Raw genomic sequence first — 19790 nt, 5'->3', positions numbered from 1 at the left:
GATGGCTACACAGGGTAAACACAGACCATGCCTTTCCCTCCCAACCATTATTGCACCAAACGTGCAATAGAACACGTTAAGCGCACGCTTTGAAATGGTACATAATCTTTGTGGTTGAAGGACAGGACTTAAAACAGCTATTCCGCCTTGACACAATAGCACTTATGGGCAGCAGAATATTCACTTTCCGTAATTTGAGGCAATCGGAAGAAACTTTAGATCGGCACCTGCTTTGTCTTCGATGAACATGAAACCAATTCATCCACATGGCACTTCCAGTTTAACCAAAACTTGACAAGTTTAACTTTTTTTCACCTTTTGAGCCAGTAGTAGCACCCATGATGCAGGCACTCTGGAGCCATAAGTGACCAAGCACAGCACAATCGCGATATAAAAGGAAGCGCGTCAGGCACACAGCACAAAAGTGGCCTCAAAGCATATCAGTGATCAACAGCTTTGGTTTGTTATTGGCTGCATTTCGTTCAGCAATGGCGATCAAGATTTGGTCCCAAGACTGCATATGTTTTGTAATCTCTTGCGCTTACTGAAAGTGCAAGCTACATTTCGACAGATGAGCCTGGTTTCGCTCTAGCACAACAAGAGTAGAATAACAAAATTTTCTGAGACCATTGCAGAATCTGCGCTGGAGAAATGCGTAAGCCTGAGCGTTGCTGTGTTCTCTGCCAGATGTGTCAGTGGGATCTGCGAGTGACAGATACTGCACCTTTCCTGTAAACTAATTATAGAATGCTGGTGAAATTTGATGCATTCAATGGAATGCTGATTGTGTTGGACAAGGGGCACATATTTTACCATGTGCAGTAGCAACGCTCAAGCTTTTGGATTTCTGCACTGCAGATTCTGCAGTGCTCTCAGAATTTTTCAAATCAGTTGGTTGATTACCTCTCTTTACACACTTTCTAACAATTCCCACCCATTTGTGCACGCAAATCATGCCCTTTCCCGCTCTTTCACATTCAAACATTTCATATTTCCCGCCACTGAAAGGCCCACGTCACCAAAAATTGAGTACCACGTGACCCCTCTTTGGACGTCGACATTACCCCTTCCAGCCATTTTGACATCTGATTGACTTAACTGGGTCTAGTTCCCAATGGGGTGGCGCAGTGGTTATGGCGCTGCACTACTATACTATTTCCAAGAATGCGGGATCGTATCTCAGCCTCGGCGGTTGCTTTCCGATGGAGGCGAAAAGTAAGGCGCTCATGTGCTGTGCAATGTCAGTGCACGTTAAAGAAACCCAGGTGATCGAAACTTACGGAGTCCTCCACTACGGCGTCTCTCATAGCCAGTCTCCTTGGGACGTTAAACCCCACAAACCAACCAATTGGGTCTAGTTAGTCAACTAATTAACCCACATGCACCTCCCTATTTCCCATACAATATTTTTTGATGCTCTATCTGATGCAACCATATTTTCCTTATAAACTCATACGTTTGAACGTAATCTTGTGGAGAAGCTCATGATGACACAAAACCCTAAAGCTTACGCATTAATAATGACAACAGTGCCTGGGAAAAGTGAGCAACCGTGACTGTCTTGCTCTTGGTGGACGCCTCAAAATTCACCATAGAAAGAACAATGACATACAGAGACTACCCTCCGCTGCTGAAGGCCTCCAAATTAATTTCGACCACTTGAGGATTTTTAACATGCACTGACATCGCACAGCATGTGGTGTGGTTTCGAATTTTGTCTCCGGCGAAATGTGGTCACTGTTGCTAGGATTTGATCCCATATTCATCCTCATTTCCTGCAGCTGAACACCACAGCAGAGGAGAGTGCGGATGTGTCCAGGTATCGCAGTGAAAGAAGTGCACTGTACTGCAAGGGACAGACTAGGCTCACTGCACGTGCTACTAGCCACGAATTAAAACCATAATTTTGTCTTTAGCCTAGCCTCAATGTATGCTGAACATGCAAAAGTCATCTGGTTTTTGAAGAACGCAGGATGATCTGAATCTGAGCTAGTTGGTTCATGATAGTGTGTAACTACAGCCTAACATGAAAAAACACACAAAAGAGAAGACAAGACGACACGAGGCTGCGTTTTTTCATGTTAGGCTGTAGTTACAAACAGAACCACCACTGGGAATGGCTAGATGACATAAGCATGCAAATAAAGGAAATGACACATGGTAACATCGTAAGGTGGGGGGTTTATAAGGCCGTAAAAACAGTGTATACACACAATACGTACTTGTCATACATTTGTCGAATGTACACCATATAAACAGTCCCAGAAATACTGGTCCCATAGAATACAAAAATACATCTGCCATATTACAGTTGTGAGCAAGAGCCGGTTACCAGGCGAAAACCGAAGTGGTGTGTCACACATTTTCAATCATCACTGCGATGCCTTGGCCGCCACCAATGCAAGCAGAACCGACTGCATATTTTCCCTTGCGGTGCCTGTAAAAAAACGAAATAAAAAAATGCGCATGTAATTAAGTACATACGAGTTCAGAGCAGGACCCCCCCCCCCCTCTAAAAAAAATAAAACAGAAAAAACTTCCACCTTCTGTGTAGATGAGTACAGCTACGAACAGAGAGGTAGCAGTATGGGACCTCATTCTTTTAGCAAGCAATAAACAATTAAAACTGCTACGTTAACTGGTTCCAGCTGGGAACCATTTCTTAACCTGACGGGCGGGTGGATGCTATATACATAGTGATAAACCTTATCCTGTACTATCCACCTTCTGAAGCACCTTTGTCTTAAGCATCATTACAAAGGACGAAGCATGCCACCTAAAGTTGGTACCTACACTCCTTGTCAAGATGCCAGAGGGGCCCCCAGTTATCGTATTTCCAGTGTATAAGACACACCCCTCATATTTAGAGGCTTTTGCACCCGATTAAAGCTGTTTGTGCCACGTGCGTGTTTCATTTAGGAACATTGCACAAAATGAAAAAAAAAAAAAAGAAGTATAAAACATTTTGTGTAGGATGCACTAGTAAAATCTTCGTAAAGAACAGTGTCTTATACACCAGAAAATGCGGTATACTATTGCAGAGCCCCACTTTGAAACTCTCAACAGTGTGCAATAAAGCACTGAAGCAACTGTGAGAAGTGGAATTTGCCATGTACTAGTTTTCAACTAAAAAATGGCTGACCATTGTACAGATAAATAAACTAACAGCAATTCTAAACATTTCTGGGATTTTTTATTTGAATTTCCTTGGATAGGAGAGCAAATTAACAAGGTTTTACTGCAACGTCATCAAAGTTGCATGGAAGTGTAAGGAGAGAAAACGGGACTTGCAATTTTTCCAAAAGTGCAGTCATCTTTATTAACAGGAAAAAAATGAACTGGAGCTTACCTCTAAGCTTCAGGAAGAAATCTGCGAGACATGAGCCAAGCCTTCTTAGCAGCCACCAATCATTCTTATACAGTAAAATCTCATTATTCAACCCCTGTTAATTCGGAAATTCAGATAATCTGAACAAGGAGCGGGGTGGTCCGGGCTGATGCCCATGTAAGTCTATGGCATCGGGAGCACGTCCTTTTGGATATGGAATGTGCTTGCGCCGGTTAATTCAGATTGCTTCGCAGCCAGTGATCACCGAAATAGACCTCCCCGAACTGCATGAAACAGCGATGCATTGGCACTTCATTCACATTATGGCGAGCATGGCGACTATCGAAAGATCCCCAGTTGGGAAATAAAGCTCTGTTGCACAGTTTCGGTTTTTCTTCATGCTATCCCGCAGCTGCGGCCAGTCACGCTGTTTCGTATGCTGCTTGGCGCGTCACTGTTTATTTCGGCAGTTTTTTCAGACTACTTTTATAATTCGATTTTTCAGTTAAAATCTCATTACAAGAGACACTCAGTAATAAGAGACATTTGAAATGGTTTGGTTGGTTTTCCTATGTCTGCCATGTTTGCAACATTGCATACAAGAGACATGGTTACAAGAGACACTTGGTTACTAAGGACAACTTTTGCAGGTCACTGGAGTAAATTCACTATTTAGAAGAGACACAACCCAGGTGTCCTCATGCAATGCAGCTGAAGCATGCCAACTCATACATGATGCACTTCAGATTCCCCTAGCTAAATTCTGTTCCATATCAGCATCCTTTTTGTTGTATGTGTCGGGAACTGAGAAGAAGTGCTTCCCCATGATTGGAAAGTCAAAACGACCCCGTTGTTTCAGCCACTGGTATCGCATTACTGCCACCTATGAACCAAATCAAAATGCATGAATGACATCCAGAAGAAGTGCTTCCCCATGATTGGAAAGTCAAAACGACCCCGTTGTTTCAGCCACTGGTATCGCATTATTGTCACCTATGAAGCAAATCAAAATGCATGAATGACATCCAGCATTTTTAACTCCTCGCTGTTAAAATTTGAGCATAAGATGAAAGCCCAGAATCTTGATGTCTTTCTCTTTGCGAACAATGGTTCTTGTAGCATCAAAGTTCTCGCGCTCAAAGCCACCCAAAGTTAGTTTTTCCCTCCTAACTCCACACCCTACCTTCAACCAATAGACAAAGGCATTATGCACTCAGTCAAGCTGCTGTACAAAACAAGGTTGGTAAAAAGCCTGTTACTCGACAAGCAGCAAGACTGTACAATAGTAATTGATGCAAAGTTTGCTCTTCAGGTGATTTCAGCTGTCTGGAATGGTCTGAGAAGTGAAGTTGTGAAAAACTGTTTCAGATAAGCAGGCTATGTGGTGATATGATTTAAGAGGGCCCATGTATGGATACTGTGGAAAGCTTCCTTGAAGAAGCTTGGACGAGCATCGAAGAGACTGCTGAGGTACCAGAATCTTTTGAGGAATTCGTACCTGCAGATGTGGATCTTGTGTGCCCCCGAAGAGCTTACAGACTGCAATTCTCGCGCAAGTAAATGGCACATGTGACTACGAAGAGATGTCAGAGGAAAAGTGTCAGTATCTGAGGGTGACAAGCATGTAGGTAAGAATGCTTCAAAGGTATTAGAGCAACAGGAAGGCTTGTAATGCGAAGGGCTTTGGCTTCAGAATTAGGAAGAAATACACTCTGCACATGGAAATGGACATGGGCAGGACATGTAGTGCGAAGAGAGGATAACCGATGGTCGCTGAGGGTAACAAACTGGATTCCAAGGGAAGGAAAGCATAGCAGGGGGCGGCAGAAAGTTAGGTGGGCGGATGAGATTAAGAAGTTCGCAGGGGTCAAGTAGATGCAGCTAGCACAGAACCGGGTTAAGTGGAGAAATATGGGAGAGGCCTTCGCCCTGCAGTGGGTATAATCAGGCTGATGATGATGATGACACTCTGCACTCACAAAAATACATACTTGTATGAATAAATTTTTTAAGCTTTCCTGAACAATTTCCTGTTAATGTGTGTAAATGCATTTATATGCTGATGATGTGCAGTAAACTGATAAACTAAGTGCTTTTAGAAGTTTGGTTACAAGAGACCTTGCTTACAAAAGACATCTTTTTCGGGTCCCTTTTTTTTTTTGGCCACTTGAAAGCCGAATTAATGAGAGTTTACTGTATTATTAATCAACAACTGACTGCAAAATGGTCCTGAAGTGCTGCATAACAGCTAAGCATAGTCTACAGCACCCTCGCATGTTAAGCGGACACAGTGCAACCTCTGGTTAACGAAATGGGCTAAGGTGATTTGCATCGTCATCTCATGCTATGCTAATTAAACAGGACGGCGCAACAAACATATGCTCCAATGCTAAACTGGAGTAAAAAAAGAAATGTTGATGTAGAAAATGCTGATGCGAGAAGCACATTTCCGGGCCCCATTTTGTGTCTCAAATGCGTACCTCAATTCATAAGTGATGTTGGCCAAGATGCGTGCTCCACTGGCCCCAACAGGGTGTCCCAGGGCTACGGCACCTCCGTTGACGTTGGTCTTGGCGGGGTCCACGCCAAGCTCTTTCTCCACGGCAAGAAACTGGGACGAGAATGCCTCGTTCACCTGCATGAGAAGCAAAACAAGTTGCACTTAGGTTCCCCCAAAATCAGCACCGTCTGCTGTTGTGAGGACTAGTCACAAAGTGTAATGGGTGGAGTAATTTAATCACTCAAAATGACACGTGGGCCATGGGGGATGGCACAGCGGTGAGCTGTGATATACTAATTTACACCATTTCCCATCATCGCCGCGGGTGGAAGCATCCACTGCTAGTGGAACCTCAATAAAAGTTCTGAAAAAAGTTGTATTTCAGTCACAAGCAAGCACTTGAATCTGACATTGTGACAAGGAAAAAATTACAATAACAATAAAAAACTGCAAGCAGTCCCCAGCTAAGATTTTCCAGCTATGTGAGGACGCTGTAAAAAGCAACATAGCTTGGAAAGTCATGCTTATCACAGCCACTGTCCTCGCACTGCTGCACTATTGTATGGGATGTATGGATATACAGGGTGGTCCTAAATATGTACGAACAATGTGAAGCGTGGCCGCGCACCGCGGAGTGTCAGTGCATCCGATGCGGCCGCGCATCGAAGCAAAGTGGCACAGGCGCACAGGGGCCTGGAGGCAGTGCTTCGTGTCGTCTGCTGCAGCGCGAAAGAGCACTCTCTTTACACTGCTAGTGTTTTTATCACTGGGACAACATAATTATTAAGCAACAAAGAAAAAAAAGTGGCTTTCATACTTTTAAAATTGATAGCGTGTCGATTGTCAGATGATGAACATAAAGATGTCATGGAACGTGCTTTGCCAAATCATCCGAGCACCACTCACTAAGGCAGACTAGCAACTTAGCTTAGCACCCATTTGCAGGAGCTTATCAGCTTCGCCGGAGGATAAGACATTGCCATACTCAAGCTAGTATGATTGAAAGCTAAACATTTCGACAGATTTGCCTGTCTGGTTGGGTTGATAACTAAATAAAAACTTGAAATTTCTCCAACCAACACTTTTATTTTATAAAACCCGACGTTTCGGAGCCGGCTCAGCTCCTTCTTCAGGGGTGCATGACGCGGGGCTGCGTGCAGCTATAAGTAAAGGAATGATCGAGGGGGAGAAGAAGGTGGGGGGGGGGAGAATGGGGAGGGGGTGAGATGTGTGTGAAAGAAATGAGAAGGAAGGAGGGGGGTTTAGACGAGTGAGGGTGCCGCAGGTGCAGGTGTGCTCGCTGGCGACTTTTTTCTTTTCTTCTGTGAAGTGGCCAGGAGAGAGCGAAGACCTTGCAAGTATACAGCAGGGAGGTTGCCTATTGTCCGGTTGATGTTATTTGCGGTCGATTGTATGTGCCATGACTCGAGGAGGCGTCTTTTGCGGTACTAATTGGTCTTGGTCTCCAAGATGAACGTTTCTTCGAAATTTATTCTGTGGTCGGAATCTTCTGAATGTTCAGCTACGGGGTTGCGTTCTCCTGAAAAATTTCGTACATCGTTCTTGTGTTGCCGAATTCTTTCTTTTAGGTTTTTTGTTTCGCCAATGTACATAGCTAGCATCACAGTCGGAGCAGGGAATTTTGTAGACAATGCCTTGGGCTCTTTCTCTTGGTGGTCGATCTTTGGGGAAGGGTAGCAGGCTCCCCAAAGTGTTTGAAGGCTTGTGCGCCACTCGAATTCCCTCTTTTCTTAGAATACGGGCGATGGTTTCGCTGGTGCCTTGGACATAGGGGACAGTGACGTACTTTTGAGATGTAGTTGTTTGCTGCTGGTTATTTTCTTCCCGGGGCCTGTCGTTGCGTTTTTGGCGGCGAATGATTTTCCGGATAAATTTTTTTGGGTAGCCGTTTATGGTTAGTTCCTTGAATATTAAGCGTTTTTCGTTTGCTTTGTCGGGCTCTGTGGTGCAATGTGTTTCCACTCTTTGTAATAAGGTCTTCACAACTGACGCTTTATGGCTTGTCGGGTGGTTCGAAGTGAAATGCAGATATCGCCCTGTGTGGGTGGGTTTTCGGTATACGGAGAATCGCAGACGGTTGTTTTTTCGGGTCACCAGAACGTCCAAAAACGGCAGGGCGCCTCGCTTCTCCATTTCCAGGGTGAACTGAATCTCCGGTTGTATGAAATTTAGATGAGAGAGGAAATTTTGGACTTCAGATTTCTTAATAATTGAGAAACAGTCATCGACATACCTCAGAAAAATTTTTGGCGGTGGGCGGAAAGAGTTGAGAGCTCGTTCTTCGATGTGCTGCATAGTTATATTCGCCATAGCGACAAAGATGGAGGCACCCATTGGTGTTCCCTTAACTTGTTTGTAGAATTCTCCTCGGCATGAGAAGTATGTGTTTGATAAGCATAGTTCCAGAAGGCGGCATACCTCGTCTACACTGAGTGGGGTTCGTGCGCTGAGTGTATCGTCGCGTTGTAGGGCTTCTCGAGTGGCGGCCAACGCGAGATTTACAGGGACATTTGTGAAAAGGGACGCCACGTCAAAGGAAACAAGGCACTCGTCAGCCTCAAGGCTCACCTGGGATATGAGTTCGATGAAATGCCCGGCGTGTCGGACGTGGGTCACGGTTTTCCCCGTGATTGGTGTTATGAGCTTGTGCAGGTATTCCGACAACGAACGGAGGGGGGAGAAACGGTAGTCGACAATTGGGCGTAGAGGAGTCCCAGGTTTATGGACTTTGGGCAGACAGTAGAAGGCTGGGGCTGATCCGTTGGTGCACGATAACTGCAGGTAGAGGTTTCGGTGGTTTGGGAGGTTTTTGAAAACTTCTTTTAATACCTTGTTCAATTTTGCCTGGGTACTTGTTGTGGGGTCCTTCTTCAATTTTTCGTATTCTTGACTGTTGAGTAGAGAAGAAATTTTCTCGTCATAGTCCTGTCTGTCCAGAACGACTGTTGTGTTGCCTTTGTCCGCTGGGAGGATTACTTCCTTTACTTATAGCTGCACGCAGCCCCGCGTCATGCACCCCTGAAGAAGGAGCCGAGCCGGCTCCGAAAAGTCGGGTTTTATAAAATAAAATTGTTGGTTGGAGAAATTTCAAGTTTTTACTAAGCTAGTACGATACGCTGCAGTGAGTGAACCGTGGTAACGCCATCTCGGCGCGCTTGGCCGCTGCCAGTACACAGTTAGATGCGCTTCTCAGTAAAGAAACACTGCGATTCTGTGCTGTAGCAGACGACATGAAGCACCTCCTCCAAGCTCCTGTGCGCTTTCGCTATTTTGCTTTTATGCGCAACCGCGCCGGATGCGCTGAAGCACCGCAGAGCGCGGCCACGGTTCGCGGTATTCGCACATATTTAGGACCACCCTGTACACCAGGCTCCAACTGGAACACGAAGCACAAGCGTGGGTGGAAGCAGGCTCGAGCATTTTAGAGCAGTTCAGGGAGCAGTTTATATTGGTACTATTTTGCAGCAGCTTTGGAACAATGAAACAAGAGTTTTGGAGTATTCAAATTATGTTTGGGAGCATGTTTCTAGAGTGAAATGCCCTTGATAATTTCAGTTTTCTATTCCTGACATGTAAAAATGCCTCTTTTTATGCAGCGTTCAGTTACCAACTATGCACGCACCTCTGACAAGACAAGTGGCCAAAAACATGTAATGATGTTTAAAACAACACAAGCTGACCATTCGGAACAGATTTGCAGCAACAGAACTCTTGCTTATGCACCTCACGAATGAACACCAAGTGTGACCTAAAGCTTTTGCCAATTTTTACTTGATAGATTCAAATGCGGAATCTACCATTTCGCTGCTCTGAAGCAGCTCCACTAGTTTAGGTGTTCACATCAATGGGCACATTTTCACTATCTTGCGCATGTTCTTTGATTCTATGCCCGTGCTGATAAATTCCCAAGCACTGGCCAGTAGTGCCTTCAGGGAGGATAGATTTCACTAAAGATTACTTGGTTAGTTTGTAGGGTTTAATGTCCCAAAGTGACTGTAGTGGAGGACACTGGAAATTTCAACTTGTATTCACTAAAGGGTAGGGTAGCCTTTTCCTCCTTCAGCTTCTTTACTTAATTGCCTTCTGCCAGTAGCTCACATTTGTGCTTAAGCAGTGCTGGGGTTTCAATTTTAACAAGTTGGCAATAGGCCTTGTGAGACCTTCCAACATCCTTCTTGGGAAGTTTTCTAGTGATTGGCACCTTTGGGGTCCTACAACACTTCAAGTATGCTTTGTCTGACAGGCCTGACACACATGTCATTGACAAACTGGCTCAATGGTGAAGTGCCTGCTTGTTTTTTAAAGTAGGAGCAATAAAAGAACTTGTGTACTTTTTACCATTAAAGAGGTTTCCTAACGGTTCCTACCATGCAAACGTGGTAGTTAGCGCTATGTGCTTTGCTTGCTGCTCTCGCTTTTCTCTCCACTGGTGACTCAAATGCTTGAGAGGATGTGCTATGTCACATGCACAGTGCATTTTTTTACAACTGCCTCCAATCGTTTGTGGGCCATATTAAATTTACCTGCGAAAAAATTTTTAAATTATGCTTCAAATTTCCCTAGCTTGTGAAAATTTTGTTTGTATCGAGTCCAGCGCAAGAAGTGTTATATAGTACCTCTGTCACCGGTGCACTGCTATCATTCCTGTGTTGAGCTAAACTTGATAGTAAAACATTGCAGTGACCAATTTGGAGCAATGCTGTGTCTTGGAGCAGGATGGAACAGGGAAAGCAGAATGGAGCGATTGGAGCAGTGCTCCCATCCCTGCACAAGTGTGGGTAGTTGGAAAAAAAAAAACAAAAAAACAGAGGACTGCCATTTTTTCTTGCTGTTCCAAACCCTTGTGCCTTCATCTCAGCATCCTCCTCTGCCTTACGTTCCTCAGTCCCATTAACTTACACCTTTCCCGGCTTTGTTCTGAGAATCTGATAAAAGATGCATACTGCACCAACATTCATAAGAAGGTGACATTAGGACATGAACGGTTTTCAAAGGGACACCTCACAACGGGACACTTGTGAAACAACCCCGCCCCTTTACGACTGTGTGTTGTTCCCCTCCCCATAGTATGTAGGGTAGCCCACTGGGCATCACCTAGTTAACCTCATTTCTCTCTCTCTGATAACATCATTAAGGCACTGCACACAACAACCACTGGCTGAGTGATACCCAATGATTCCACAAAACATAAGGAAGCTGTTAACCCTCAGAACCAAGTGTGAAGTTTGCGGTTTCCTTTTGTGAATGTGTGTGATGGATTAACCCGGCAGCTATATTCAAAGAGAGCACACTCACATCCACCAAGTCCAGGTCTTGCAGCTTGACGCCCGTCTTCTCGCAGAGCTGCCGAATAGCTGGCACTGGCCCAATGCCCATAATTGTTGGGTCAACACCTGAAACGGGCGGTGTTAGAATTGACTGGATCACGCAATGCTTTTAGCCACAGGTTACTGCCGATATTGAAAGAACACACTGCATTGACTTTGCACCCTTATGTACACTCATGAGTAATCAGATGACAGCGATGACATAACCAGCAGAAAAATGCCCCAAGTAATTAATCCTGCATCATTTTCAGTGATCAGCATTTTGTACCAAGGTTTTAAGCACACATGAAAACAAGAACCCTAGTCTAAATAATGGCCTACAACATCCTGCTTAGCTTATTTTGTTACCTTCGAAGAGAACTTGAATTCCAGCTTTACTTGCAGTGGTAGGAAAGCAGCAAGTGAGGTAAATTTTGCCGGCTATGTACGCAGAGGGAAAGCTATAACAGTATTCCAACAAGAGTGACATACATGTTTCGATCAAGTAAGACATGCATAAATCAGAGGCTAATCTCCCTGATCTCCACACATGCAGCCTTATTGGCCTGAAGACGTAACCAAAGACTACAACAACTAACAGCATAGCGACCATGACTTGTCCTGTCTCTGCCAGCAATGCCACACTCCAAGGAAACGTCCTTGTTTTTATGTATGCTAACAAGAGGTTGGTATATATTTACACGTATATATGTTCTCAGAATAGGAAAGTATGAGAGCTTCCTACGAGGTAATTGCATAAAGTTCTCAACTATGTGTGCAAGGCGTAAGTGCGTATACGTGTGTGCATGTGAAAATGAACTGCTTCACCCTTTTACTAATGCAAGCTGCTTACCAACGTAGCTGTACCCAACTATCCTTGCCAGTGGCTTCAGGTTGTGCTTCTTGAGGGCCTCTTCACTGGCAATCACAATAGAGCCAGCTCCGTCGCAGATTCCCTGCAAGCAATCGTCAAGATTCATTGTTCATCGTAATTCACTGTTGGACGTACGTGAAACGAGACTTCAGCTAGCCACAGAATGCTCAGCAACCTCATGCTGAACTGTGATGATGTGCAACCTCTGTTTTGCAATCACTCTGTGAATTTGGAAGAATTGCACTGAACCTGGACGGACAAGGTGATGTCGAAAGAAGAAAGGAGAAACTTGGTTAGGCCTAGCTGGAGCATACGTAGGAGCAACAGAAAGTGGCACACACACATACAGACATGAATGCAGGAAAGCAAGCACATGACTACAACTCCTGTGAACTGAATTGTCATTTTGTAAGCACACTGCCACATACAGTACAGTTTTATTAATACGGTTTAAAGTAAATATGCGATAAAAGAAAGTAGTATTGAAAAACACATGATCCAAAGCTTCAAGGATATTTGTAAAGCGTTACCTAGTGAAAGAAATACTGAGGCATTTGTTGACAATTTCACTCCAAATAATGTCAATTAGCATTTCCTAGCTCAAGGTCTAAACAGCTCCTTTTGTAATGCTTGTGGAATTCAGAACACATTTGCTTCGTCCTTGGCGGGATGAAACTTTGCAAAACATTTGGTTTCTCGATGGCAGTGATGAAGAAAGCCAACATTTCCCCCTCATCATTTACTGATGCTTCGCTTCCCCATGCCAATGTACGTACTGTGGAAAAATCGCGGAGGTGGAAGACTATTTCAATTTTCCCTAAATCTGGTCCGTTCTTGTGGAAGTACCTCGTTGTAGTTTTGCTTACCCTTAAGCACTATACCTGTTTCATTTGTTCACTCCCGGCGCTAGCACTGCTGATGCTTTAATGTGACACCATTAAAGGCCCAATTCTCCAGAAAACCTGGCATCATCCTTGGTGTTGCGAGGGGAAGAAATAATGAGGTGGTAGGTGACATATAGCCTGGAAGTGAGTGGTTATAGCAGGATGTGCGACATCATGGACTATGTGGCATGGGCAAGCTGGAACAACCTAGAAATTCGGTCATTCTTTTGAGGTAAGAATAAAACCTGCTGGGAACTATGGACCAAGAGTTGAACAAGCTACCCATAAGTTTATAGAACTTAGTTAAAGTCAGTCTTTTATATGTAACCTGGTCTTTGACATAATAGGGTTGCTTGCTTATGACTGCATGATAATGAGAGAATTGAGAAAATTGAGAGAATGTATGAGAGAATTGAAGCACGTGAGGGATCAGCGATTAAAACAAAAAACATCAGCAAAGGGACCCACTGATAACGCTGTAGCGTCCTTCCTACCATTAAAAATGAAGCTTAATTAGTGCCCTCAAAATATCAATGCAATAGCTTTAAAGACCTCGGTGTTGTGAGCGAAAAATCATGAGCATCGCTATGGCAGGTTGTAGTTGGCAGGCTGTGTGACATCATGCCACCACATGGCAATGTTGCAGCTAACCTGGGCTTCTCTGTTTCCTTTGGTTTGTGGGGTCTAATGTTTCAAAACCACTCAGGCTACGAGAGATGCCATAGTAGGGGGCTCCAAAAACTTCAATCACTTGGAGTTCACTGACATCGTACGGCACATGGGCGCCTTGCTTTTAGCCGAGCTTTTCCATTTTCCTTTGAGATGGGAGGGTGAAATGGAAATCGAATATCCCAGAGTCCTTCAAGCATCACGTATAAAATGAGAAAACCATTACGAGGAGACTGTGCTCTCGCCTAATGCAACTTCGCTTAGCCTCATTAGCCTATATTTAGCTCCACTGGGTTGGCCAAGTATTGATGTTGCTTGGCCTATTGTGTATTCACTGCAAGTGAACAAAGTTGGCCTCGACAATAGTGAACATTTCAATCAAACATTCTCATTTCCTTTATGATATTAACAATACTAAGTGTTTTGTTGCGAAAGCAACACTTCGACAGCCAAAGCAGCTACGGCGTGAAGAGGCATCGCTATGGTCTCCTCATAAAAAAATCAGCCTGCCATGACGTTTGAATTCATGTTAGTACTGCTAAGCCACGGGCAGGAGCTGCCAACTCGGGTCACTCCTTTCATATGGGAGGGTGATATCAGAATCAGCCTGCCAGAACCGTTTGCATTCTCGTTACCTCTACGACACGCAGGCACGTTCATACGGCTTGGTTGAAGCGTGACTTTTATGTGGGCTGGTAGCTTACGCTCTCGCATCATACCCTTAAAGGATGAGCTTAAGTGTCCCCAATAATGTAGCACCTTACACTAATAGGGCGTGACAAGGGAATAATGTAGCAGGCAAAAGAAGCTTCCGTCGTTGCTTTTGCAATTCAACTAGGGTTAACCAAAGCTAAACTACAACTAATTTTTTTTTAACTGTACCAAATTTTAAAATTTTTGGGCAGTTCAAAATTCAGTGCAGTGCATGTCAGAAGTGTTTGTGAAGCTACTAGCACTGCATTAGTGGAAGGCCCCCATTGTACTTAAGCGACTGGTTTAGAGATCAGTGGAATAATACACAGGCCACATGCTATGCGCCAGAGTTAGCAACTGCTGAATGCAGCATTCTACTACTATATAGCGATTAAGTGAGTAGTAAATTTGTGCAAAAAGGGGATACTGCATACGGGAGCCATTAACAATGTTGGGTTAAATGCCCCCCAATACTGTTTGGATGCTTCTACTTGTTTAGAGCTGGGCACTACAGGAAAGCCACACAGGCTGGTGGCTGCCGTTTTAAAGCGATAACATTAAAGGACCCATCCTGCAGAAACCTGGCATTGGCATTTCCGGCCTCGGGACTGTGTGCAAAAAATCAAGGCCGTGGTTCTCATGGCTTCGCCTTTGAGATGGGAAGTTGAAATCAAAATTTAGCCTTCCAGGACCCTCAGATCAAGAGTTGGACATGCTGCCCCTAAGCCACACAGGCATGCTTGTACGGCTCAGTTAAACCAGGGTTGGGTGCCTCCTCACGTAATGTGACATCTTGCCGCTGTATGATAAAGAGTATCTGCGAGATAATAGAAATACAAATAAACGAGACTACATGTCACATTGGCACTGTCAACTCTGGCTTCCCCTTAAGATGGGAGGGCAAGATGGGAATCGAACCTTCCAGTACCCTTGGGTGAGGAAAGAGATGCTACTCTTAGGCCATGTATGCAGTCCTTATTACGTAGTTAAAGTGGGGCTTAATAGGTATCAATGTCGGGTGCTCTTTCACAGAACTGGGTAGCTTATGACTGCACGCTAATTAATATGTATGGGATAATAGAGGCAAGAATTAAGTGGCTAGCAATTAAGCGAGTAGCATGGCGCACATACCTACGTGAGCAAAAATCAGCAAGTGGACCCGCAGACTGGAGCCATTAAATCATACAAAATGGGAATGTGCCAACAAGATTCTATGCTGTAGATCACATCTGACAACCAAAATAAATGCTAAATGCAATATTTATGTTTAACATTCTGTGAAAACAATCTCCATATCTAGGGGTACAACAGATGATATCCTGACACAATAACCTGAGCACAAACATAAAAGCAAAGCCATAAAAGAGAAAATACCCTCTACCTATAGCAGCTTGTTATATGCAGTGATCAAATGGATTCTCATTATCTTCACTTTCACAAATAATTATATTAATTAATATAAAAAGCCCATATATCCAGACAGCTTTTCTAGAGGCCCGAGAGGCTGCCATAGTGTTGCAGTTAAAGTAGAAATATCAAGAAGCGTTGGCATGCACTCTTTTTTCCTTCCATATTACACAGAAAAGGTTCACTCACTGAGGCATTGCCGGCTGTAACCGTGCCATCCTTCTTAAACAAAGCGGGTAGCTTGGCCAGGCTTTCGATTGTTGAGTCAGGTCTGGGATGTTCATCGGTGTCGAACAGCACCTCCTTTCCTTTGACCTTGAGCGTAATTGGCACCATCTCCTCCTTGAACCGTCCAGCTTTGTTTGCTGCACATGCAAAAAGAAGCACATAAAATTGCTTCCAAGACATACTATCACGATGCTGGTTGACAACCCACGACCACTGCGCACAGCAGAAGCACTCCACTTTCAATTGTGAGAGTAGGAGATATGTGAAAATTCCATATGTTCAGCCAATCACGTTTTGCCATGTTGCAGCTTTTGTTGACCTTTAACATCTCTCTCTCTCTCTCTCTCTCACACACACACACACACACACACACACACACGCACGCACGCACGCACGCACGCACGCACGCACACACACACACACACACACACACACACACACACACACACACACACACACACACACACACACACACACACACACACACACACACACACACACACACACACACACACACACACACACAAAACTGAGGCAAAAGTGCCTGCCTCTTGGGTAGTAGCATGCCCCATATTTGACGGTAAAAGCTTATACAGAGGCTAATTTGCATACCCTCAGCCCATCGCTTTTGTGACCTCAAAGCAAACTGGTCCACTTCCTGCCGACTGATCTTGTATTTGTCGGCCAAGTTTTCAGCAGTGATCGCCATCGGAAGCTTGCAGTACATGTCTGTTAGTGTGGCCACGAGAGAGCACTCCATCTGCAATGGACGTAGCAGTAGGAGTTACTGGCCGTTTGACTGAGCTACAACCGCAACTACAACCGAGGAAAAGAGAAGAGGAGGACAAAGAGGCGGCTGAGAACAGTTTATAACCCAGAAATTAAATCAGCATCAGAACACCAAGAAAACCACCTCGGGGGACAAACAGAATAGGCATTAATTCTACATATGATTAATTAAAAGAATCACCTTATGAGCAATCACAACACACAATACTGCAAAAATGTTTTATGAAAAAAGGTGGCTTGCTTCCTTGTTCAACTTGCACAAACTGGGACAGAAGTCGGCCACGTATGTCACTTCCTTCACTAATGGTTGCACACACCAACAATACCAAATTCTGAACTAGGTTGCTTTTGCAAACACCGATCATGCCACTCAATAAGAAATATCTGGTCGCTTTTCTTTACCAAACGTGTTCAAATGCGCCAGAAAAAAATTAACACTAAGATAAAATAAAAACTTTTTCCCAGAGAGCTACAGCCTCTCGACAGTTGTTTGCTTGCATAAATGGTGGTAATGCAGAGATGAGTTAAACAGGCCTAAATCACCCTTAAATCTCTGTAATGTCAACCTTTTAGTTGTTTTCTTTTCTCCAATATGGATGAATGCGAGCCAACATGTAGCGAAAAGCAAAGGAATGTGTTCATACCTCAGGCTGGAGTCCAAACTTCACCCCAAACCTGGCATCCCTGAGGATGAAAGGGCTCAGACTCATGTTCTCACTGCCAAATGTCAGCGCAATCTCTGCATTTCCAAGAAGGATTTCCTGCAGGCAAGAAGGTTTCGTTTGGTTTGTGGGGTGTAATGTCCTAGTGTGATTCAGACTATGATAGACGCCGTAGTGGAGGGCTCCGGAAATTTCGACCATCTGGGGTTCTTTAACGTGCCCCGACATCGCACAGCACGCGGGCGCCTTGCTTTTCGTCTCCACCGAAAACTGGCTGCTGTGGCCAGTATATCCTTGGACATAGCAGTCAAGTGCCCTAACCACTGCCCCACCACTGCAGGGCCCACTGTGGTGTGCTAAGACAAGGTACAGTATAGTTTGGTATCGTACGGTATGGTACAGCAAGTGGCATTTAAGATCTCAAAGCTGTACAAGAACTGTGCAAGAGTGGAGAGCTACACAGTAATGTAGACCACCCAAGATTATTTAGTTTAGCGTGCAAGAAAATTGTATTAATGAGACCTGCCATGGTTGGTTTTGGAAAGCAGGGTTCCTACCTGTATAGATTGTAATGTCATCTCTTTACTTCTACTATTCTACTCTAACACGATGCTTTTAGCTGCAATTCCTGACTGCGTGCCTCAGTTAGTGCAACATTTTTATCCTCAACACAATTGTTTCTCAGAATAGCACAACAGACATAGAGCCAGACCGAAGGTGTTCTACCGTGTCCTTTGCACTGGTGTAAAACTACGTCCCTAACTTTGGTGGGGAGCCGTCACTATTGGGGCAATGCAGAGGTTTGCAGATGCTGCCTTTAAAACAGGAGGGAATATTCCCATCCTATAAATGTAAATTTACTTTTAATGCAAGAGCATTTCTTGCCTCGTGAGTGGCGTCATTTGAGCATGTCACCACGAGCAGTGGACAGGAAGTGTGGACAAGAGCATGTCCACATTCTGCAGTCAATAAATAAGAAAAAAAAATGTCTACGCCTAGACTCAAATCGCCATCCTTCCGTTCCCCAGCTGAGCATGCAAACCTCTACTCTGCACCCATGTGCTCAGAACATGTTCATAATTCTCCTTGTCAAGCATAAGGACACCGGAGAAAATTTGAGGAAAAAAAAAAAAAAAAAAAAACTGATAACAAAAAAGTAATCACTCGAGTAAAATGAAATTAAAAAAAATGCGCATAAACTAAAACAAAATAAAAACAACAAACTAAAAGAGCAGACATTGAAAAAAATAAATAAAGCAAGTGATGTAAAGTAAAGGTAAATTTGTAACACTTTGCAAAAGTAACAAAATGCAGAACAAGCTCATAACGAAACTAAGCCCAGAATCTGAAATGTTTTCAGATTTCTGCACATAATTAAGTGCACCCCATGAGTTTTAAAAATGGTGTGAAGCTTTCTCTTGTACTACAGCTTGGCACTGCTCATTTGTGCAAGGATCATCGATTGCCCGGAAAATAAACTGTGGTGTATAAAAATTCAGTATACTGACTGGCATAGCCAGAAATACACATTTTTCAGAGGTGTTATACAATGGCGGTTAAAAAAAAATAAAGTGCGCACACACATATATTTAAAAAGAAAGCAGGAAGAATAGGGGTATGTTGCACTAAGAAAATGTTTGGGCGGTGAGCCCTACGGTTATTCCCCTGGACTGTTTAGGAAACTGCTGCAGTCAAAAAGATAAAACAAAGCACTACTAGGCACAGTTTCTTGGAGACATGTTTAGAGCATAAAATGCGAAGCACATAAACTGAGAAAAACAAAACAAAAAGGAGCCCATGGCAATGTCATCACGGGCAATCAAATGTAATTAATGCACGCATATGTAGGTCCACTTTCTTGGTGTCATGAGCTGAACTGTTGAGATGAAAAAAAAATGAGCTCCATTAATTTCAGTTTCTTGAAATAGAGAGAGAGAGGAAAAAAACAACTGTGGAGTGCACGACTAACACAAGAAATATTTATTAGACCTGTTGAGTGTGCAGTCTTTTCACGATTGTGTTGAAATGAAGCTTTTTGACATGCACTACCCATCATAGGCATGCAAGCGCTTCTCTGCTCTTTGCACAGGTGGAAAGGCCATAAGAAACTGGAAATTTTAAGTCGCTAGAAAGTTCTTAATTAGGCTCGCGCCTTGTGATAAAGGCTGCATTGCATTGCTATGAAGGCGCTCTGCTACACTGAATAAAGGAAAACATGAATGGACCAGTATTGGCGGGAGAAAGTGAACAGTGTGAGAAATGCATTGCAACTCAACAGCCAATAGCTGCCTTGTCTTGCATGCCCAATTGCAACATTTATGACCCAGAGAACGAATTGGTTCTATAATGTATGAACACATTTCATGGACACTTAAACATCGCTATCTAATCTCGAATTCTGTTATTTAAACTGTTGATAACGGGCAGTG

General features: G+C 43.9%; 1 protein-coding gene across 1 annotated transcript in view; it reads right to left on the bottom strand.

Annotated features, from left to right (window-relative positions):
* Positions 1–2161: 2161 nt before the first annotated feature.
* The window catches only part of yip2 (yippee interacting protein 2), a 26131-nt gene continuing 8502 nt past the window's right edge, over positions 2162–19790 (bottom strand). The window contains exons 4-10 of the mRNA XM_084576108.1: positions 17344–17460; positions 16523–16670; positions 15872–16047; positions 12009–12111; positions 11145–11242; positions 5809–5963; positions 2162–2437 (exon numbers count right to left, since the gene is read on the bottom strand). Coding sequence (XP_084432234.1) covers positions 2356–2437; positions 5809–5963; positions 11145–11242; positions 12009–12111; positions 15872–16047; positions 16523–16670; positions 17344–17460 — 879 coding nt within the window. The 3' untranslated portion in view covers positions 2162–2355. The remainder of the gene's footprint in view (positions 2438–5808; positions 5964–11144; positions 11243–12008; positions 12112–15871; positions 16048–16522; positions 16671–17343; positions 17461–19790) is intronic.

Source organism: Amblyomma maculatum, chromosome 8, assembly GCF_055883805.1.
Source record: "Amblyomma maculatum isolate TAMU_Amacu chromosome 8, ASM5588380v1, whole genome shotgun sequence".
Classification (NCBI taxonomy): domain Eukaryota; kingdom Metazoa; phylum Arthropoda; class Arachnida; order Ixodida; family Ixodidae; genus Amblyomma; species Amblyomma maculatum.
The sequence above is the reverse complement of the archived record's forward strand: the minus strand, read 5'-3'. Positions and strand labels throughout refer to the sequence as shown.